The following is a 24839-nucleotide window of genomic DNA, read 5'->3' on the forward strand; positions in this document are numbered from 1 at the left end:
CGCATTGCAGGCATGCAACATACAGTACCTACATGTGATAGAGTTAAGGTGGCCACACATTCTTAGATCTGCCACCTAAAGGTGGCAATAGATGTAACAATTATGATCTTTCCTGGAAAATATATTCCTGGAAAATATATGTTTCAACACACACGTGTAGCGCTGAATCGTCCAATATACAAGTAGAAACAATAGAATTCTACCTGGAGCTGATGATTCAGTGGCTGATGTTCGGGTGGCACCCAATTAAAATTTTCTGCCTGGGATGATCGACAAGCCGACCGATATTCAAGTCTTCTGACGATATCAGTCGGCTCGTCTTCTGCCATACGTGCATCGAATATTGTACGAAATTGTTTTCCTATGATAATATCGGTGCCTCTATGGCCACCTTAAGTGTTGAGCCCAGTCCGACCAGAAGGAACCATGTCCAATGCCTCTACAGCTCGATATGGTCAATGAGATTTCTCATCCAGGCCAACTGATAGCTACTGATTGGACAGAACATTATTTTGGACTAATGGACGGCCAATATAGATAAATGGCAGATTATATATATATATATGTTTTATTAATTTGATTGTACCCTGCTGTGTCCTTTTTTAAGGTGATAAGTTGCTGAGAATATACAATCTTTTGATAGCTTATATATATGCCCATGTAATTTTATATCATATATAGTAAAACCAAGAACTCTATTGGAAGCTAAGGTTGGTGGCAGATGAGGCTACTGGGGGAGATTAGTCGCCCAGCGACAAATCACCTCTTTTTGGGGCGACTAATCTCCCCTAAATGCCTTCCTCTAATTGCCTTCCCGCCAGCTAGAATGTAAATCGCAGGCCGGATGGCACTCAGATCGCTTCGGCTTTCTAAAGTCGGTGAATTACATTCTAGCCGGCAGGAAGGCATTTAGTGGAGATTATTTGCCTGAAGAAGAGGTGATTTGTCGCTGGGCAACTAATCTCCTCCAGTAGCCTCGTCTGCCACCACCTTAAGGGTCAGGGCACATACTCAGATTCAAGGATATTAGTCATCCGCGGCAAAGCTCCTGTTCTTCGGGGTGACTAATCTCCCCAAAATGCTTCCCGCCGGCTAGAATGTAAATTGTGAGCGGGATGGCACTCCGAGAGATTCGTTTTCCGAAGTCGTCCGAAGTTTCCTCGTGACGCAACTTTGGAAAATTAAGCACCCCGAGTGCCATCCCGGCTATTTACATTCTAGCTGGCAGGAGGCAGTTCGGGGAGATTAGTCGCCCCCTGAAGAAGAGGAGATTTGTCACCGGGCGTCTAATCTCCCAGACTCTGAGCGTGTGCCCTGACCCTAAAGCTGAACACATAGTTAATTTTATTCCATTCTGATTTCTATGTTGACTGGTTAGCGTGTTGGCCCCAGTTCATCAGACTGGTGGGGTGTTGTGAGTTCTGACCTGAGGCCAAATGGTTTATATTTTCCATATAGATTTTTAAATGACTTCTATTAAAAGATGGAAGTAAGTAGCACAAGCTACATAGAGACGAGGGTATGTGGAAATTGCTTTATTGTCATTCAGAAGTTGCTCCAGCAACAATGTCTTAATGTTTGTGCCTGTTATCACCCATGTCTGATCTCTGCTGATAAGATTATTAGCCAACTATCATATGTACATTGTGGAGACTTGACTGTTTTCCCCCACTTCGAATGAATTGTTCTGTAACTGGAAGTCAGAGATACGGTGAAAGGTATCAATCACCGGGGGAGATTAGCATTGCGCAAACTAGAAAGAAGAGGAACAAGACACTTCAAGACTCTGGTATTTTTCATTCAAGTGCAGACACGACATGATCGGCAGAAGCACATTATTTAGAAGTGTCTGCTGGAAACAGCATTCTTGTGTCTTTGGCTGCTTCATAGGGTTCTTCTCTAGAATTTACATCAGGTTAATGGCTGTTATTGTTCTTTTGGTTTCTTCTTGTCCCTTATATAGTGCTGACACGTTAGACAGCAGATTGTTCATCGATAACGCCAGCACCTGCAGAGCTTACAGTTTATTACCTTCACATAGGATGCATTCCATCAGGTTGCTTGCAAGTTTTTGGAGTAAGGGAGGAAATTGAGCATCTGGAGGAAACTCAAGCAAACATGGCGAGAACATATCCTGGCGAGTAGTGTCTAGGTCAGAATTGAGTTTAAGAACCCAGAGATTTTTTCTATGCCCCGCACTTATAGGAATTAAGTGAGAGGGATATCTCACCACAGCAATATCTTGGTTGGACTAGTTCAATATATATCTTCCTGGGATTTCTCACAGTTTCCACGTCAACCCTTTAAGTCTATGGGAAGAGAAAATGAATTGTAATAAAGCACTCTGTGCGCTACTATTTATGCCTCTGGTTCTAAGACACAGAATTTTCCGGGGGCACCCAACCCTAACCCACAATGGTTGGCCAATTTTCAACCCAAAACAGCTCAATCGGTGGTCAACCTGCACATAACTACAGCAGTAATCATTGGCACGGTGGGGGGAATTCTTAATCTGTCTCTTTTTGTGCCACTAGTCTCCCTCACCTGTGGTTCTCATCACCCATTCCCAATGCAGTCAGTAGGAGCATCGACCTTCAGCGCTTAAAACCAATAATTATACCCATAAGGCTTCTAGTGTATAGTATTATTGACCAGCTCCATGCATCTGGCTGCTCTTCTGTACAGAACCACAGAATAATTCATCTTACAGAAAAGCTGTTTTTGTGTTCTAACTTGCCATGGAAAGCCAATTTCCTCTTCCCGCAAGAATAAATAAGCAGTTTACATGGCAGTGCGTATTCTTGCAGCCGTATCTATGTAATCACATACAGCACATTAATGGGCCAAAGGCTGGTATTATAACGTCCCAGTAATTTCACAATTGGCAATCGTTATGCTGACCAGAAAGTTCATTAGGAGGCCATGGCCTGTGGTGAGCCGCCAGACAGCACGGAGGTGACATACTGCTTTCCCTACTCCTTATTCTTCTCTCATGGAGAATAATATTATGTGAATACATTTTTTCAGTTGTGATCCCCTCAAGCCTAGTGTGATTCATAGAGACGAGTGCTGGCAGCGTAAAGCTGTCATTGTTGCTGTGTAACTGGATATTGCTCAGTGCTACAAGGAAATAACGTATCAGTAACCTCTCTCAGGATGAATGGGGCTGAGCTGGAGTCAGTGTAGTGCTGGATTATACATGAAATATCATTAGTTGCAAATGAGCCAATGCCAGGGAACAATCAGTCTTCTGCCTTTGGGCATTCACACTTCATCTATGTCTTGGTTTATTTTCTTGTAATTCTGTGCCAGGGCTGTTTTTTACTTTTGATGGGTCAGAAATGTCTTATTATTCATAAAGCAGCCTGAACTGATGCTCCTAGCTGAAGGAAAAAAGATGAATAACTGGATACTTACCTTCTACCCTGGGCAGGTGTTTCCTTTCTTTAAAAATGCACCGAACCAGGGTTTTTGCAAGCACTGTGCTGCCATTTTCTTCCATGTTCCAGGCATCCCTTGAGCCTGAGACTGTAATGAGCAAATGCCTGGGACACAGAGGAAAATGCCCATGCAAGTTAAGTATCTAGGGCTGATGCTTTTTTTTTTTTAAAGAAGGGGAGTGCTGTCCTGGGGTAGGAGAGAACCACCTAAAATTACTGGGGGTGCTTAACAATTTTGCTTTTGTTTAAGCTACAACTCTGGACAGCAGAAGACTGTAAGAGGTTCTGTATCTCTACTCCAACAACAGATGGAAACTGAAGGCTGACCAAACCAAACAGTCTATAAAATGTTACTGATAGCATTTTGCATAGATCTTTTGATACAGTTGGGTGTCTTTACTTTCCCTTTTCATACAACTGCTGCTGTACAGGCCTCAAACAAAGGCTAGGGCCCCTAAAGTCAACTCTTCCCCAGCAGCATACTATAAAGATCTTTGTTTCACCCACTGGATTCATAGTCCCAGTTTGCTGTCTCCCCATGTCCCTGATGTTTTATTGATCACCTGAAATCTGTCCATATTACTGGCCTATCTCTCCCCAATTATTTTATAGCTGTGCCATGGATAGCCGCTCCCTATTACAGGATATTATCTGGTTATTAGTAGCTGTTCCATTGTGCAGGCTGAAATGACCATCCTTTATTCAACCAAATTGCACCAGTTGCACCAGATAAACCGTCCATTTTATGAGCAGCTTAGAGATATCTGCAAGTGGAAAGAAACTGATATACCAGACTTGGTCTGCATACAAAACACGGAGCACCACTGGATAAAGGAGAGAAGTTTCTAATAAAAGTCCAACATTTTATTTAACCATTAAAATCGGCACAGAATTGTTGAAACATCAGAGAACCATAGGCTTGACGCGTTTCGTGGCTGTCCAGCCACTTTCTCAAAATACCAGACTTGGTTTACCTGTTACTCACCAGCCGTCTTTCAATTTGAATTCCCAGCATCTCCGTATAGCAAAAAGCGCTAGCTGGGAGTTCCACATCCCAGCTATATTATCAAATATAAAGATTATGCTTTGGAACATTTTTTATGTTCACTAATGATTAGCATCAGCAAAATGAGTTTATTTAATCTTTTAAAAAAATCTTCCAATATTTAATATCAGTTATTTAAAGGAGCAAACATCTACAAAAAAATTATACCCTAAAAAAAAGCAATATAATATCCAATTTCGGAGGATACAGAGATTCAGATTAGGTAGATTTGTCTTTGGATCAGCTTTTACTTGCGAGCCAGGCAAATTGAGTGTTTGAGGTCTTTCTCTAGTAGGAAGATAGTCAGGGATCGTACCAATGTGCATCACGGTGGCGAAAGAGAAGATAGTTTCTCAGGTCATTTCTTCATATCCAGGTAATTTTTTTCATATCCTCAAAATGGCATTTAAAAATGATTTTATTTTACTGAAGTCGGAATAAAAGTGCTCGAGATGTTTCTTCCTTTCCCATCCTATTTCCCTTCTCAGTTGCAGACAATCATGTTCATGTCCACCATTTTTCTTTAGTCACCTGGAGGCTACATTAATCAACCCCTGTTTTTCTCAGATAAAAGCCTTCTGAAAATCGTGACATTTTCATCTGCTACAATGTGGAACGGTTCCCTATTCCTGCATTCCTAAAATAAAGCATTAATGCATGCCCTTTCTTCCCACATTGTCATACCTCACCAACACAACTTAGATCTAGTTCCTTCTCATCTGTTCAAGATTCCATTGCCAAACCCCATCATCTCTTCTCTCTGTAACTTAGCTGTGACTTCTTATTTAGTAGTATTGTGGATAAATTAACTTTTTGTGTGTGTTTCTGTGCAGAATTCTACTGTTTCAAAAGGGAACCTAACTGCTGGGCATCAGTTGATGGTGGTAGGAAGGAGAACCATAGGAGACTTTATTTAAACATGGTGGTGTTCCCCTCCATGTTTCTGCAGCCAGGCTAGTGATCAATGTGACCCTTGCGAAGAAACAGAGACATTCATTTTAGTAGAACTTCCTGGATAAATTAACTTTTTTGTGTGTTTGTTTTGGTGCAGAATTCTACTGTTTGAAAATGAACCTAGCTGCTGGGCGTCAGTTGATGGTGGTAGGAAGGAGAACCATATGAGACTTTATTTAAAGGTGGTAGTGTTCCCCTCCATGTAGCTGCAGCCCGGCTAGTGATAAATGTGACCCTTGCCAAGAAACAGCTAATTTAGGTGCAAATTATTCCTGCCATATGTTTGTCTAAAACCTTTGTACTCTGGAGTAGCTATAGAATAAGGAAGTAAAGATGATCAGGTTCTCATCATACAGTGAAGACCTTTTGCACTGCTTAGTGTCCCTCATCAAAACTTTACTGCTTCATCCATGATTCCAAAGCAAAGTCAGTGTTGACCCAACTGGCTTTGATTCTCCCATTAAATTATTTCCCCCTTGTTTAATATAATGTTACAGTAAAATTTCCCCATATAAATAAACACTGACTATCTATTGTGGCCTAACGTGCTCTCTGCGGGAATCATACTTCTTTATATATGACTGTTCACACATGCCGTTAGCTGTTTAAAACATGCAATTTCAGCACCAACCACCCAATTAAACAAGAAGATCAATGAAACGAGAAATCAATGTGATACCAATGTAATTTGTGTGTCATACTTGAATAAAAGTAAAGGCATAAATAGTATCTGGTGCAATTATAGCTTCACGTGTACGCAAAAAATAATCATTTATAATAGCAATTATTGGAGGGATAAAGCAGAGAATGAAGAACGGAGATAAAAAACGGAGGGGAACATGGAATATCATGTTCAAAGTTCGTGCCTTTTGGGCAATTGTGTACAGGGTGGACTGTAAATATCTAAAAAGTCTAGAAAGCAATTGCACAAAGGCTACCGTTAACTATTTCCATAATTACCATCGTTTTTCAGACATAGGTGGTGTGACGTCCCCAGGTGGCATGTAGGTTGGCCATGGGTGTCCACATGCTGTGCCCTTACTATCATGCCATTCAGTAGGTACACCATGCATTGGAAACTTTAGCTGGACCCTATACCACCTGCTCAAGGCAAGTACATGCTGGAATGTTCTTGCACAATAGTAGTAGGCACAATAATGGATACAATTTTGCACCTAACCTGTTAGTGTTACTGATAGAATACTGAAGTGTTTGTAGGAAATGAAGAACATTAAGCCTCTAGGCTTTCCTAAGAGAAGCTTTTATTATCTCTGTTTTCCTTTTTAAAACTGCAATTACCCCTTATTACTTTGTGCCCAAAGTATTGTGCAGCCTATATAGCAGTTCCTGAACTGCAACTCCCACAATATTCCACTGATGGTGACTTATTATTGCAGGGAGATCTTAGTCATAAGTCCTGCAGATAAGTCTTCACCAAGGTCAAGTTATTCTTGGTTTCCCTATTAAGATTTTTGCTTTGGAGGATATATACTGGAATTCATTCTTTTCTTTCTTATTATTAATTAATTCTGTGTTCTGCCTTGCACTAACCCTGATTCTTAGCTAAATGTCTTCAAAGAACACATAGGGATGGTATTTAGATAATGTGAGATTTTCAAAAGACACTGTACTGTGAAAATGTTATATTCTGACAGTCTTTTAATTAAATACCTTTAAGCTTTATAATCGTAAGTGTGGCGTGGAACTATTGATGCATGGCCTGTGAAAATTTATATCTTAAAAAAAAATGTCATTGTTCCAGTTACCTAATGTGGAATTGTCTAATCTGGGGCCCTTCATGTGTTAATTAACTTTCCTTCTGTATCTTGCAGGGACCCATAGTGAATTGAAACAATCACTGGGAATCCTTTGTGATTGTCTAACTTTTTTTTTTAGTTCAAGCCTTCAAGGTCTACGTTTTGACCAGGGGTAGCCTTGAGAAGGTTCAACATTTATCACTTAGCTCAGGGGTCCCCAACCACCGGGCCGTGGGCCAGTACTGGGCCGCAGACAGTCTTGAACTGGGCCTCCAAGCCTATTGCACCTGAATTAGACGGGAAAAATATCCAGTGCAGCAAATACAAATTCAAACCAAATCTTGCCATTACTAATGTTCAAGCTGGGCTTTCAGGAGTATCTAGAAGAGCAAATGGATATTGTCTTAATTCTCACTCTAACTGACCTTCAAGCTGGGCTTTCAGGCGTATCTGGGAGAACAAGCTGATATTCTTCTCAATTCTCATTCTAAAAGAATTCTAGAGAAAATGAGTCCCATGCCACCATTTCACAGTTTGAGAACTACTGTATGTGGGGTTCCTCAAATGCCCACCTCTCACTGATTGCTGTCAGATCACCAGTAATAGGTGTGATAAGGATGGAGGACAGGCAATACTACCCAATCTAAACTTAACTGATTTTTTAGCTCCTACGTTGTATGTTGGACAGGGCTTACACAACTGGAGGTCCTAGGGCTGGATGTGACAATCCAAGGGATTTTATGTCTCCAGACTGCTCAGGGGCTTCAGAGACTCTTTGTGTGATGTAATGGCATAATGAGCATATCCCTTATTATATCTTTGCAAGAGCTATGGAGCCCCTGAATCCCCTGAATCACTCTCTTATACAGGTTTATATACAATGTCAGCTTATAACATTAATCTACTCTGCTTTTTCTGTAGCACACAATACATAGTAACCATAAACTTTATTTGTATGGTACAGTGCTAAGAAATCATTATCCTTGGCAACCAGACATAACCTGAAAGCAAATTATTTTTTTACAGACAGATATTGTAATTCAGTTGTTTGCAGTTTGCATTTGTGATGTGGCCACTTATTGGTTCCCAAGTATATTTGTTTACTACCCATTGTGCTTACATTTAAGGGCAAAGCAGCAGACTTCAGTGGGATGGGGCACTCACCTGGGTACACATCATCAAGGCTGGTTTTACAGGGCAGGAAATGCTCTTCTTCCTTATGTGGCCATGGAAAGTATAGGCAAATAGGACTGATCTCATCCATATTGCATCATATGTGGAACCTGTGAAGATCTGTTGACCATGTACCCCATCCACAGACCAAATTTATACTCAGCCAATGAGATTTTCAGCCAAACCAAAATAATATGTGACCAAGCCCCATTTATATGTTGATCAGCCAATGTGTTATTGCTTTAAATCATGTATATGGATACATCTTCTCTGAATTTCACACTGTTTTTTACATGTTTGTATATAAAAAAAAATTTTTTTTTCTTTAATATCAAGTTTCACCATTTTCTCTTTTTTTTCATTTCAGCAAACACATCTCTTCTTGGAGGAGGCGGGGGTAAGTCAAATTTGTCACTTTTTTCTTTTGGGGGATCAATGATGTACAAAAGCTGAATCACCTAGTACCCTGGCTACTGTACATAAAAATCTACTTGTACAATATTTTAAATAAATGTTGACATTATCAGAAATGAAAACTTATGAAGTGATGTATTTTTACCAAGTAGATCTGGGGCAATAAGACTTTTTTTTATAAAGCAAAGTAGAACTAGTTGACCTATGATCTTTCAGATGTTGTTAACAAAATAATGGTCGCCATCTTGCCCTACCTTCTCCACCATACTCTTACAATACCTAGATTCCCCTGTCCATTTTACTTACAACTGGATCTCTGTGGGGTCCCAGTATGTTTATGTCTGTCCCTATTTTGACTTCTTAAACCCAAAATAAAAAACTATTTGGAATAAAGACTATAAAGTAAAGTTATTATTTATTAGTAAGAGTTTGCTGCTGACTCACTATAAACTGGATGATCAGTGAGTAATCAGTCTCCTAGCATTGGCAACAATGGCAGCAATTTGTCACTCAATTATTTCATGTACATGTTTGATGCAGTACTTGCCTTGTGCGACTTACATCACTCCCAGCATGTTTCTGTGAATGCATTTGGAAAGGCGTGATGCAGAATTGTCTGCTAATTTATATCTCCAACATTAGTCCTGAATGAAGTCTCAGGTGAGCATTATTACACCAGATGGATCATTTTCATAATAATAATAGTTGAATTTTCTGGGAGGCCAAATGAGTTGGCATAGTAACCATTGGAAAAGGCGCTTGGAAAATAAACCAGTCAGAATTAGGCCATTTTAAAGGGAAAATATACATAATTTTCCCTTTTTATTTTTTTTAAAACACCTTATAAAATATTAAATTCTATCTGATAAGCATGGTGCATAGCCATAACAGAATTCAGCAGAGCAGCATTCCAGAATATAACATAACATCTTGTCCAGCATATTTTGTTTTCCTTATTCCTTATTCTTTTTACTTTAATGTTCAAATAAAACCTGGTCACACATGGGGCAGCATTCACTGCTGTGTGGGAGGTCAGAGTGATCTGCTCAACCAATCTATGGTGACAGATTAGCTAAATATCTTTTGGATTGTTGATAACTATATGGGGGCTAAAGGTTTTCGCCCTTAAGATTGAACAACATCATCTGTTCAACCCAATGAAGAGCTGAAGAACAGGAAAGTGAAGGTCCCTTTCCAGGTTATGGCATGCTGTGGGAGTTTCTAAATGTCCATGGGTTCCAGCTGTTTCCTAAATAGGGAGGAAGCATGAGGTTCTGTCTCTTTGGACCCTACATGCTGGAGGTGGTGGGTATGAAGAACCTGAGGTAGTAGGCCTCAGAAGGAGGAGTAGATATGAATAGCTAGATAAGTTAGATCCTGTTCTAGCTCTAGGTGAGAGTGCCAGGCTGGGGTAGTTAGAAAAGCAGCTTCAATGAGAAAAGCAAAATGGTTAGCAACCTAGTAGTCACCCGCCAATACCAGTACCACTTACAAGACCTCAGCGTGGACAACCCTTCCTAAATAACTTCAATGTGGGTCCACTTGAGAGAGAGAAAGTGCTGTGTAACAGATGCTTTACTAGAAGTTCTATAGAGTTATATCTCACCAGGCCTGTGGGAGAAGGGAAATGCAGTGTTAAGCAGCCCAAGGTAGATTATCACATAATTGGTGGAGTGTGGGAGAAGAAAGTGCCAAAGACCACAATGACTATGGAGACAGATAAACTAGAACCAGTAGTAAAGGCAGAGATATGAAGAATGCCTGGCCACGTCACTTACTGTCCCTTGCACTGATCTCTCAACAGGAACATGTGCACTCAAAGCTGATATGTTCCTGGTTGGCATCAACACTAAAGACCCAGAGATAGGAAATGGCATGGCCAGACATGGCAGCTTCCAACCTCACTGCACAATTCTTCCTTTTCTGTTGGGGTATATTGGAGCAGTGGTGGTTGCGGTGGTCTATTCAGTAGACCATACTTACTAGAAGAGTTTACTTCTCCTTTTAAATATTATTTCATTACCTCATCTACTTTTTCTTGCCGTTAGCATCATACCCTGATCTGCTTTACTGGTTATGTTAACCTCCTCCAGAAGAGATTTTGTGAAATACTTATTCTAGTTCCGTCGGATAGCAATATGGAATAATAACCTTTTTCTCAGCCACTCCAAGGTAGCAGAGTGGGATGCTTTTCCCTCTGTGTCACAATCAAAACTGACCGTAAAAGACAAGCAAGGTCGCAAGTCCCCATAACGTGCGCAGAAAAGCAGAATGTGCAGTTTTCCTCTGTTAAATCCCATTTCCAGTAATGGATGTTAACAGGAGAAAATTGCCAGATCTGCTTTCCTTCTCATAAGGAATAGGCTACTGAAAATAGTGCACTATGCAGTTCTTTATGAGTGAGCCGCTGAGCCCATTATCATCCGGTGATGAAAGATTTTGAGGAAAGGTAAGAACAAATATATCTGTATAAAGTTTTTTTTAAAATTTCATTACATATTTTATTCCTCTCCAAGTATATGTCAAGCATTGTTTCTGTCTACCATAGAGCTAGGCCAGAAGAGCATGGTACACTTGTCTCTACCAGCACTCTAACATTAATTCTCTTTTGGACACTGAACAAACAAGTTCATCTATATCTCATCCAGGCAATGCAATCTATATCTAATCCAGACAAGAAATTGGATGCAGGCAGGAATGCTGTTAGGCTATCAAGAGCACTTTCAACTGAAAACCATTTTAAGGGCCATTTTTCTCCAAGCTTAAAAACAGGAAATGTTTAGTAAAGTACTGTTACTTCTAGCCCAGTTCATGCATTGGGAAGTGCAATTAAATGGAGTCTTCTCAGCTCTTGATTTCTACCCAAAAAGAATTGTTACTTGTTTCGCTATTATATCCCCACATTTAGACAGCTTAGAGAAGTTTAAGGTTCACCTTCTAGGGGTTGAATGCCTCATGTGGTCCAGTATTGTGGCAAGTAGAGACTAAAGAACTACTGTACTCCTTACTATCAATCCTCGTTTGAACACAGACTGCTCTTTATAGCTAGATCTATATATCTTAAGGTGGCCAAACCTACAGAGATCTGCTCGTTTGGCAAAGTTGTGCGATATTGGCATGATCCGATCACGGGCCCTAAGGCCCAACCATCAGATGGCAATGATGAGCATAAAGATGGTTTGATCAACTAACCAATGTGGTCCTGGATCCGATGGGATTTTTAAACTAGGCCGATCAACATCTGGCCAATTTTCGGGCAGATATTGATCAGGGTAAGCCCATTAGAGGACCCCGTACACTGCCCAATTAGGTGCTGACTTAGTCTGTCAGCAGCTTATATTGGCCCTTGTATGGGGAGCTTAACTTTCATAGAAAGTGCCATAAAAATAATTATTCTGTCACTGACTAAAGCCTCAATTAAGGGGTCCATGCTCCCCGACTTTTCTAAAGAGCTTGTCCCTTTAGGGTTGAAGTGTGGCAGGAAGTGGTCATAAGCCTATGGGTCAATGGCAGAAAAATGTAAATTTGTAGACTAGATACGTGAGCCTTTGCCCAGCAACTAGGGAAATGAGGAAGTATAGGGCTTTAAAGCCATAGGGGCTATTAACCCTATGGGTCCCTACATCCATGTATATCAATGCCCTGAAATTGTATTTGTTATGTTAATATTTAAGAATGTGTAATATACTTGCTTATGTCCTTGCCCTTACCATTTCATCTTAGATGGGCTCTACTTAAGTCTCATAATGTGTTGTTACCATTGTTGGAATATAGCTTAGATAGCCAACACATAAAGAAGTCCTGCTATACAGATTTAAATCAATTTTATCTCACATTACAAAATCTTTTACCATCCAGTATTGTTCCCTTTTAATTTCCTTTGTAGTCAACCTTATGGAAATCGTAGCTGGACCACAGAGATAAAACCCACAAATGGAAGATTCTCAGCTATGGATATTCCTCGGACTGCAATTATCTGTATTCATTTTAACCTGAATAGATATAGACATTTTCTAACATTTGCCGATGCCAATTATACAAGCTGCACATCTGTTTGTTGGTTTGGCTTGTGCCGCCCAAAGTGTTATTGTGGAGGAGCGAGGAGCCTGCACTCTGATGGCGCGCTTTAAATAATAGACACTGTTTGTTGTCCAACTGTTCATAATTATCGTGTTGATGCTGTTGGGCTATGTGGGTTTATACTGGCTGCTGCTAATTCAACTAATTAGTATGTTTAGATGATCAGAATTGTGGCAACATATTTGAGAAATAATCAGCACTATCTGGTGAGTGTGTACATGAAACTGATCTGACCTATTTTGAGTCTTCTGCTTGAAGCAACTGTTGTAGACCGAGGCAGCAGGACTTTCAAAATCAAGATTTAAAAGAGTAGAGGCAGTATAAACATATTACAAAATGCCAAGGCAGAAAATGATTTTCTATGCGCAGGGATCCCCAACCTTTTGAACCCGTGAGCAACATTCAGAAGTAAAAGGAGTTGGGGAGCAACATTAACATTAAAAATATTATTGGGGTGCCAAATAAGTGCTGTGATTGGCCATTTTGCAGCCCCTATGTCAACCTACATTGAGGCTCTTTTTGGCATTACACCTGGATTTTATGCAACCAGAACTTGCCTCCAAGTCAGGAATTTAAAAATAAGCACCTGCTCTGAGGCCACCGAGAGCAACATCCAAGGGGGTGGATGTTGCTCACGAGCTACTGGTTGGGGATCACTGTTCTATGGGAAAATAAGATACTTTTAATGTACTAAAATATAGATGTAGTGGGCATCTCTATGACTTTACCAGATTACCTTGGTCACTTGGCCATGCCTTCATGCACGTTCGACATACTATGAGTTATTTGTTATTATTTTTTATTTATGGGGCATCATATCCATAATGCTGTAGCAAATAGAGAGAGTTAGCATATTTACTCTGCGTCCATTCAAGCAGTCACTGTGGTTGGTCAAAAAATAACTAGTATGGCTGCCAAGAAGGTCCACCAATAACACAACATAGCCTTGACTAGATATAAATCCAAAATTACTGACCACCTGCTGCAGTCTATAAAGGCCTGTCAAAAAAAGGGCCAAAAGCATTAGAATATATTCCCCAGCTCAAAAGGGCACCTATATCAAGTCCAAAGATATATTCCAAAACATTCTTTTAAAGTTTAAAAAATTATTCTTTATTTAGCATAAATATTAAAAAGTAGGCATCAATTGGTCTGCATGCCTACTTTTTAATATTTATGCTAAATAAAGAATAATTTTTTAAACTTTGAAAGAATGTTTTGGAATATATCTTTGGACTTGACTAGATAGATATAAGCCTAAACTTCATTTGAGCCATTATAATATAGCCATCAATTCTACAGAACAGAAGCAGCAGCAAATCTATGGAGCACCAAAGCAATACAAGTGACACCTGAGGCTACAAGCCTAATTATCGATTCGACATCTCATGTGACAGCAAGAAAACTGAATAGCTTTGTCTCATGTCACATTTTCTATAGGAGTCACTGCAACAAATTATGTGAGACCTTTTGTTGCTGTTATTAACATTCCTGTGAACCCACAGTTATGAGTCAGTGGTATAAAAGTCACGTGTTGTCCACATGCACACTGTTCTAGATGTATGACCTAATATCCACATGCATGTTTTCAAATAATGCTGATGTAAATGTATTTAGGACAGACATTGTCCATGGACAGTGAATTTGGTTGAAAAGACCAAATAGGATGCTTAATGGCTGCCTTGGGCAACTGCATTTCGAATGCAGAAGAGTGGAAGTCCTCAAGGTTAAATGCTGATACCCAAAGTGGTTGGAAGCGGACAGATACTGGCATAAGATACGCATTGGGCTTCTGGGTGTAGCAGATTCTTCCTCTTAACATTTCTGATCTGAAAAATTGATGCGATCATGATCAAACCTTACTGACCCATCTAAATCCACATTTCACTCTAAACCCGACCTAATTCTTGGTAAACTCTATCACTTCTTTCCAGCAGATAATTATCATTTAGACTTTTACATTTTCCTTTATGAGCCTACCAGTGTCCCTTTAGTAATAGTTGGTATGCCCAACTTGGCCATATCATTGTATTTCTTTTATTTTCCTTTGCTGCTTGTTTCATGAATTAGTCAGTATGGTTATTGCATTGCTCCTGAGAGGCAGTTCATCCATCAAGTTCCTTATAGTTTCTTAAGGCCACAGAATCAGCTAAGGTATACTATAGTCAACGTCATTGCATCAGATTGCGGTGTTGCCAGTTGTCCAGTTCATAGCCGTGGCCACATAGCGGGCCATACTAAGCATTTCGTTACCAATGCAGTTGAACAAGATGACTAATTTGTCTGTGTGACCTCATCCTTAAAGGAGAAGAAAGGTTACAACTAAGTAAGCTTTATCAGAAAGGTACACTAATAAACCCTCAAAGTAATGCTGCTTCCATAGCTGAGAATCTTCCATTTGTGAAAATGAAACACTGAATTAATTTCCTTCTATTGCGTACACATGGGCTTCTGTATTAGACTTCCTATTTTCAGCATAAACATCCAGGGCTAGGGCTTGAGCATGCTCAGTTTGCTCCTCTCCCCCTCCCTCCTCCCCTCCCTGCTGTAATCTGAGCTCAGAGCTATGAGAGAGCAGGGAGAGTCACATCAAGCTAATATGGCAGCTGCTATCCTAAACAAACAGAGACAGTGTCTAGAGCTGTTTAATCAGGTTTGGAAAAGCATTCTAAAGAATAAAAATGGCTTATACTGTTGTAGCTAATCTATTGGCAACAAATTGCCTTGATAGCTTTCCTTCTCCTTTAAAGGTAACACTAATAGCTGCTTTCACAACACAACTTTTTATGTAGGTGTTGGTTGAGCGAGGATGTTGGGAACTGTAGCTGGGTCGGAAAGTCATGAGCTGTACATTCTCCAATGTCTTTTGTAATGTTCTATACTGCCTGTTTTACTTTCTCTCTTTTTACAAAACAAATGCTAAACTTAATGGCTCACCCCAGGCACTTGCAGTTTTCACAAATCCGCATGAAAGCTAGATTAGGCAGGATTAAATTTTACACCACAGAGAAAGTGTCAAAACCCATTTTGAAGGAATAAAAAATGCAGCACAAATGATCATCAAGAAGGAATGGGACTTGCTGATGTAGAGACACTTTGGTTTGGAGAAATCAGAAAGCAATGCAAGAATGGCAGGGGATGAAATACAGAGAAAAAGCCTCTGCTGAAAATCATTCTTATTTCTCTGCCAACTTCGGTCTGGTTTTAGAATAGGGCATATAGCTTATTTGCTATAGGTCCCCAGCATGATAGTTGCCAGTTGGGATGAAAGTATATAGATCATTTACATTTGCCCTTGCCTCAGTTGAATTTATAGGCTGAACCAAAGGTCCTTACGCACACACATCAAACACACACAACAAACACACACAACAAACACACACACACAATATGGCCAATTTTAGCAGGAGCTAAATAGCTTGTCTGTATGTTTTATAACAGTGGGATGGAACCAGAACGAACCCACACAGACAACAGGGATAACGAACATTTTGCAGATAGTGACCTTTTTCAGAAGATATATCAGGGATTCCAACCTATAGATTACTGCTCCCAGAACTCTGCTATTAGGCGGTATAGTAGCTGTAGAGCCAGAGGTGTATTTAATAACCCCCATTGGGAGCACCAAGGTTTCTGTATTAGCAGGGCTTTCCCCTTCTCTAACTTCACTGCTGAGGTCACTATGGCCAACAATCTGGACTTTTTGTGTCCTAGAAGGACCACTACTGGCTATTTCGTTTTTTTTTCTTGATTTTTATTAATTTTAATAAACATAAACATACAGTGATATGTCATAAAGCCATCGTCGTGTTAGCATAAGAAGCATATTGTACATAAATCAACGTTTGACTGCGAATCTTGGTACTCTTTTGATAGATTTCGGGCAAAGTGGGGGGGAGGTTAACTTGAAGGAAGGGGTAAATACGAGGGTAGGAGGTAGCAAGTGGAAGGAGGAATGAGAGAGGAGCAAAGAGGGGGAAATTAAGAGAAAAAGGAAAGAAAGAAAAAAAAACCACAGGGGGCAGGGATGATTTGGGATCTGTCGGATTTCTAGTTACCGGGTACTGCTCCCATTTCCTGACGAAAGGTGTCTGATTCTTTGAAAAGGATCCATCTAAGCCACCTATTAGAGAATTTTGTAAATTGTATGTCTGTTACTGTGGAGAGTTCTTCAAACTGAAATAATTCCTGTATTTTAGTCAACCATTCACGTACGGTTGGAGGTTGCTGAGATTTCCAGTGTAAGGGGATTAATAATTTTCCGGCATTTAGAAGGAAAGGTTCAGGAAAATTGTGAAAGAGGCTCATCCAGGTGGAATAGTAGGATGTAGGCCGGGTTGTTAGGTACAGTATAGCAGTACCCAGGATTTCCTCAGAAATCCGTGATATTTTATTCTAGTAGGGGCGTATTACTGGGCATTCTCAGAAGATGTGTAGTAGAGTGCCTATAGTTTGTGAGCATCTCCAGCAAAGGTCAGAGGCGTGTGACCATATCTTCTTTAGGCAGGCTGGGGTATAGTACCGCCGGGTTAATAATTTGTAATTAAATTCCTGAATTCTACAGCACCTGGAGCTAAGACGAAAGTTGTTGATGAAGATGCATACTTGTTTTTCGTTTAGTTCCAGCTCTAGGTCTCTGGTCCATTGTGAGATGAAGTTTAAGCTTGCGACTTCTGTTTTGGGTGTCAAGCAGGAATATATTTGTATGCTCGAGGGATTTCTAGCTACTTAAAGGGATACTGTCCTGGGAAACGTTTTTTCCAAAACGTATCAGTTAAAAGTGCTGCTCCAGCAGAATTCTGCTCTTAAATCCATTTCTCAACAGATTTTTTTATATTCAATTTTGAAATCTGACATGGGGCTAGACATATTGTCAGTTTCCCAGCTGCCCCAAGTCATGTGACTTGTGCCTGCACTTGAGGATGGAACTACTTTATGGCAGGCTGTTATTTCTCCTACTTAATTTAACTGAATCAGTCTCAGTGGAACTTGGTTTTTACTATTGAGTGTTGTTCTCTCTGTTGATCTTCTAGGCAGCTGTTATCTTGTGTTAGGGAGCTGTTATCTGATTACTTTCCCATTGTTCTGTTGTTAGGCTGCTAGGGGTGAAAGGGAGTGGGCAGTAGCGTAACTAGAGGGGGGCGGGCCCTGGTGCGTGACACGCAGCCGGGCCCCTCCCCACTCCGTACCGCCCGCATTTTACCCACTCCGTCTCGCCCGCACCCCCTGCTCCCCAGGTAGTTCCGCCACTGGGAGGGGATGATATCATGCCAACAGCAGTAAAGAGTGATTGAAGTTTGTCAGAGCACAAGTCACATGACTGGAGGCAGCTGGGAAATTGACAATATGTCTAGCCCCATGTCCGATTTCAAAATTGAATATTAAAAAAATCTGTTTGCTCTTTTGAGAAATGGATTTCAGTGCAGAATTCTGCTGGAGTAGCACCATTAACTGATGCGTTTTGAAAAAAACATATTTTCCCATAACAGTATACCTTTAACTGATACACACCCTTGCACACTTGTCCTCCACTTTAATGATGACAACGTAAAACTTTGCACCAGGCATTAATCTGTGCATCTCCATTAGGCCAGCTGCCAACTTGCTCTCCTAACTGATGGATGTGTCATTTCTGAAGCAGTTCTACCCAAATAGTGTCTCAAGTCTACTAAATCCTTTGCATTGCAGCTCCCCCTTCAATTTCAGTTCCCTCTATGTATTTGATTCCACTTCACCCTTCAATTCCCTGATGCCTATGTCCTACACTCCACAGTAAGCTGGTGCCCACTAGGTATTAAATCCTTAATACATTGCACATCCCTCCATTACATTACCAAAACCCCTAGATCTATACAATTTTGTTGCTTATATCCCACAATTCCATAGAAATTCCTATAGCCTCAATTCACACATGAAAAAATGATGTTCTGTTTGTAAAATAAATTGTCAGCTTTGAGCTAAATTCATAAACGATTTCCATTAAACTCAAACTGTCAGAATATTCCCATTTAAAATAACAAAGGGATATTTACTTTGAAGAAAATCATTTGGCTTATTACTCAAACACCATCTGATCAGCATATGCTGCAAAAGGTATTAAGTATAATTAGAGGAACAACGCAAATCTAACAATACTTTATGTCTGCTGAAAGAAGATTGTGTATTTTGCAGCATAATTTATTTCCATTGACCGGCAAAATAATTATTAGCTCTAACAAGACGGGCAGTTACAATATTTTCTGTAAATAGTCTGAGAACATGAGATTTAAAAGAGGACAGACAGCTAATTATTATCCTCTTGATTTCCTCTGCTCTGGCATTTTCTAAGGCATTACAAGTCATAAGGACATGAGGCAAATGTACATTCTCATAGCGATTGCTTGACATTAGATGACATCTTTCAAGACTTTGTTTTATCTATTGAGGGCTCTATACATTTTAAAGGCTTTGGTACATGCATGCATTGAATAGATGCTACCTATAGTCACAGGTACGGGTCATCATCGACCCACCAAGAGGACTGTTGTTCCATTTTACTGTCAGTTCCCCCGTGATCCAAAGTACTGTGATCCCATATTTCTTTAGAAATCATCAGTCAGGAGGTGAAGTTTAAAAAAAAGGAAATATGTTTTTATGGTGTTAAGGAACAAATTCATCTTACAAGGTTCATAAGTTTCATGTTAATTATTGGTTGTCCTGTAGAGATTGGAATACTTTAACTGAATCCATAATATGCAAGCCAGGAGATATTGGAAGTATTGGATGTTTAAACTTCAATGTAATGCCAGAAGGAAAAGTAATGGCAAGCAAATTGCTTTCAATGAAATTATTGGTTGGCTCATTGGCTTTTTTGAAAATGTTCATCTAATCTGGAGTCAGCTGCATCCCCTACACGTGACCCCTATTGATGATTGTGGACATGTCAAGTGCTGACGCCATTTTTCTTTATGCTCCATCCAAACAGTTCAATATGAATGACCGTGTCCTAGGTTGGAACTGTGAGCTAGGCTGCAGCAAGACACTGGATGAGGAGGAGGATTATATAGTTGATGTTGAATGGGTAAAACTGAAATGGAGGTGGCCAGTGCTGAAGGTCCTCCAGATATGTCAGTACTGCTTTACCACCAGCCTCCAAACGCAATAAGGTATCTGTCAACCCTGGCAATACTGCCATGTTAGCTGATTTTAAATGCCAATAGCCTGTTGCAGTGTTCCCCAACCAGTGACTTGTGGTCAAGATTTTGCTGTAGAACCCCTTGGAGGTTTCTCCCAGTGGCGGCAACGCAAGTGCCTATTTTTGACTTCTTGGCTTTGTTGCATAAAAATGAGGTATACTGCCAAACAGAGTTTCCTGGAGGCTGCCAGTCCACATAGGGACTACCAAATAGCCAGCCACAGCCCTTATTTGGCACCTGGAACTACTTTTATGCTTGAGTAGCTCCTCAACTTTATTTATATTTGAATGTCGCTCATGGGTAGAAGTTTGGGGACCCCCGGCCTATTGGTTTCTATATGGGACCACAACAAATGATCAGGGCTAGTCCAGATGTCCATAAGCCTGTGAGGAACTCCTATAGTAAAGGTCCACATGCTTCCAGTATTTCACTGGCCCCAAATGTAACTTGATCACTGGAATCTGGCCAGATAAGTGGATAATTACATAAATGGCCACCATCAAGCCCAGGACCAGATTTCTTTGTGTATGGTTTTAGGCAATTATATCTTGTTATACATTTAAGATAAACCGTTGTCATAAGAAGCCATGTTACTTAAAAATAAACAAGGCTGAGTAGTTCACTCATTACATTATTTGAGTAGCCTTCTAATCTCCTTGTCTCCCAGGTTGCTGTTTGCATTGCGCGTACACACAATGATGGTAGGATGTCTGAATACAATCTGAGTACAGAAGTCAGATTCCCACAGATAGAATTGTTTTCTTGTTTTCCCCTGACAATGGTGTCTATGTGCAAAGTGACCTATTAGGTGAGATTTCCAAATATGAACTTGCGTTTCTGTGTCACGGGAGCAGCAAATACATTGTACCTTGTCTTTTCTCCCACTCTGGAATCCCTGTCCAAATGGATTTTATACCAAAAACAGCAAAAATGTGGTTGTTTTGTCTCAAAGCAGATTGTAGACATTAGGCTGTAGTTTGTATGGATTTGGACAGAATAAACACAAGTCTTTGTGCTGCAGAAATATGATTTTGTATGATGCAAGAGTTCCTTTGTTTTTGAGGGAATTAGGCTTACAGGGCTGTGTGCAGTAAAGCAAGGGATTTTTGAGGTCTAATAGAAGCGTAGAGGATAAAACATGTACCACCAAAAACTTTCTGTTCATATGAAGGTTGTTTAAGTCCTCATGGCAGCAACAGTAAAAAGAAGAGAAACTGTTAAACATAGGGTTGTTTCATTGTTATATCTGATTTAAACTAGCTTTTTAGTCCTGCAGCTAGTCAGGCGCAGGACCAGGTTGTGATTAGGATATTCGTATATGTTTATTGCTGTGGGTTAGCAGGTCATCATCTTTACTCCTTTTTGACTTCTCTTACTCATATGATGTACCTTTGGGTCTATAGCAAAGTCACTTCTTTTCTATGATGATAATACTTTTGCTATTATGACAGGCAGCAGGTTTCTTGGTGGTATTGGTGTGCGAGTCAAAACTCAACTACCACCCGACTTAATCCACTAAACCTTAACCTGCACCCCGCATCTTCTCCCGCATCTTCTCACTCCAAGTGTCCCTGTCTTACTTGCACCCAATCCAATGGTTGACCAAATCCCAACACAAAACCACTAATGGTCATCCCACGAGTCACCGTGGGTTTCAGGTCAACATGCACATCAATACTGTGCGGCCTGTAGATAAAGCAGTTGCAGGATAGACTGAATAGCTTGTCCAAGGGGTAAATAGCCAAATCTGGTTGTAGTTTAGCACAACTAAACAGTTAGACCAGTGCAGGTCTCTAGTTTGAGATAAAATAGAATAAAATTCCAGGGCCACTATGAGATCACATTTTCCTGCACAATATTGCTTACTACACGGAAATACCTATGGACGTATGAATTAATGGAAGCTCTCAGTTCAGGAAATGAGAAAACCTTGTTGCATTATGGAGCAAATGACTCCGTGCGCAGTTCTGGTGAACAGTAATACTTTCATTGTGTCTGAATTATAAAGCCCACGGCGAGGTTTTACATGAGCACCCATTTAGTGTTCCGAGTAATTGAGATGCAGGGAGTCTGCCTGGCCAATATCTTCATCTTCTTACTTCTGTCTTGTTTTGGTACCAAGGATTACATGGAAGACAGTGTAAGGGAACTGTATTATGGGGGTTTTAGAAGAAGAAATATTGAAGTAATTCCAGTAAATATTTGCATGATTAACCGAGCCTTTCTGCAGTCTTCTCTTTATCCCGACAGTTCATTTCTTCAGGACAGATTAGCAGCTCAAGCCCTGCCTGTTCTTCCCTAATTAAAGCAGAACATTTCTCTCCAAGAAAGGACATTTCTAGCAGATGTACTAGTGACCGAGAGTTGCTTATATATTGCAGTAAAAGTTAAATTCATCTAAGGCAGTGGTCACTCAAACTTTTTTACTTATAAAAAGAGTTGGGGAGGAACACAAGCATGAAACAAGTCCGTGGGGATGCAATAGACTGCAACGTTAGTGTAACAGAATATAGATAACACTATACATATTTAGAATATGCCGTAATATTGTACATGAATAAAAATCAAGGTACCCTCAAGTCCTAGAGTTCTGTATAGGGGTCACAAGGTATAGTTTTCCAGGAAAATGTGCTAGGCAGGAAAATACTACCTGGTTCTTGAAGGCCAGTGGTACTGACACTTTGCAGAGGTCTCCAGTTGAAAGCTAATTTCTAAGATGGAAACTGGTGGTCTCTCTAGGGGTGAGGGAATTGGTTGAAAAAATACTTTATTTGTACAGGCATCATTATCCAGAAAGCACCAAATTAACAGAAGGCTCTCTCCCATAGGGGTATATTTATCAAAGAGTAAAGTTAATAGTGAAGTTCCGCCACTAGAGTGAAATTCCGCCACTCTCCATTCATTTCTATGGGATTTTTATAGGAATATTTCTCAAAGGGTGAACTTTCACTTTCACCCATTAATAAATACGCCTTTCAAAATCCCATAGAAATAATGGAGAGTGGCGGAATTTCACACTAGTGGCGGAACTTCACTCTTTGATAAATTTACCCCATAGACTCCATTTTAAATCAAATTATTCAGATTTTTCAAAAGGATTTCCTTTTTCTCTGTAACAATAAATCAGTACGGGTATGGGACCTGTTATCCAGAGAATGCTCGGGACCTGTTACCCAGAGAATGCTCAGGACATGGGGTATTCCGGGTAATGGTTCTTTCCATAATTTGGATCTTAATATCTTACGTCTACTACAAAATCATGTAAACAATAAATAAACCCAACAGGCTGGTTTTGCTTCCAATAAGGATTAATTACATCTTAGTTTGGATCAAGTACAAGGTTCAGTTTTATTATTACAGAGAAAAAGGAAATCAATTTAAAAAATTTGGATTATTTGAATAAAATGGAGTCTATGGGCGACGGCCTTTCCATAATTTAGAGCTTTCTGGATAACAGGTTTCCGGATAACTGATCCTATACTTGTACTTGATGCCAACTAAGATGCAATCCTATTGGGTTTATTTCATGTTTACATGATTTTTTAGGAGACTTATGCTATGGAGGTCCAAATTACAGAAAGATCTATTATCCGGAAAACCCCAGGCCCGGAGCATTCTGGATAAAAGGTCCCATACCTGTATCTCTTTTTGTTATAACAGTCTATCCTGGTGTTGCAGGAATTTTGTGGGTTCACGGGTTTCCATTGTCAAATATTTGTTAAGCAAAGTGATTGATCTGTCTGCTAACAAAAACCTCATTGTTACGGGGCATTCAAGGAAGATGCAGACACAAGAATGCATTTTCCCTATTTCCTAGATAGCGTTACTGTATGTATGATGTAAAAAGGGGAAGACATTGATGAAGATTGATTTTCAAAGGTCAAGCATTAACTCTAGCGTACATTATTTTTGGCATAACATGGAGAGAATTTGTTTCTTAGCATCTCACAGATGGATATCCCCATGTAACCAACATCACTCCGTGCAGCACTTTTCCTGCCAACCCAGTTTAGCAAGAGACAGAAATATCTGGTGACCAGTAAGCAAAAAAATAAAAGAGAAAGTAGAAGAGACCACTTTCACGGTTAATACACAGTAAAGAACAGCTGGGCTACAGCTAAGGAGAGACAGGTGGGAAAGACAAAGACTTAGCAAATAAAGCAGAACAGAAAGTGACACATGGACACAGCTGTGGGACAGACACAGAAAGTTGACCAGAAATAGATACAGAGAGAAAGTCTGGGATAGTGTTTTGATTCTGGTCTCAAGATAGTCTTACGTATTCACATATGCAAATATGGCTGGAATGAAGTCAAGGCAAACTTTCCCTTTATGGAAGACAGCTCCGAGTACAAGTTGATCCAGGGACTGGTCCGCAGGATGTTCTGATTCCTCCGTGGCTTTAGCAGACAGCATATCCACACGCTATGAAGTAGATTAACGGATAAGCTGAGAAAAGGGGGTTATAAATCACACTCCTCTGCACAATCAATAAGTGCTTAACTGTCGGTTTTGCAGTTGCCTCTTGTGAGAAGCCGCTGAAAGAGGAATGGCAACTCCACACTTGGCTCCTGCAGAAGGGATGCACCACTACACTGACTGAGAACATGCGTACTATTAGAAAATGCAGCATGGACGTACAGTATATTCCATGCAGGAGGTTCTTGTATGGACAGCGCTATATGCCATATATCTGTACCTCTGCGGAATGTACCATTTTTAGCATTGCATACTTGGCAACAGAGTGAGAATACATGGAGGCAACCTGCTTGTTTTGTTCATCACCTTCTATTATGTAGGA

The 24839-nt window shown here is 40.2% G+C and overlaps 1 protein-coding gene across 2 annotated transcripts in view; it reads left to right on the forward strand.

Annotated features, from left to right (window-relative positions):
- Nucleotides 1-24839, forward strand: part of macrod2.S (MACRO domain containing 2 S homeolog) — a 1492323-nt gene that overhangs the window by 449637 nt on the left and 1017847 nt on the right. For both annotated transcript variants that reach the window (XM_018261753.2, NM_001089698.1), the window contains 1 exon segment: nucleotides 8737-8766. In XM_018261753.2, the coding sequence (XP_018117242.1) occupies nucleotides 8737-8766 (30 nt within the window).

The sequence above is a fragment of the Xenopus laevis genome, chromosome 5L (assembly GCF_017654675.1).
Source record: "Xenopus laevis strain J_2021 chromosome 5L, Xenopus_laevis_v10.1, whole genome shotgun sequence".
Classification (NCBI taxonomy): domain Eukaryota; kingdom Metazoa; phylum Chordata; class Amphibia; order Anura; family Pipidae; genus Xenopus; species Xenopus laevis.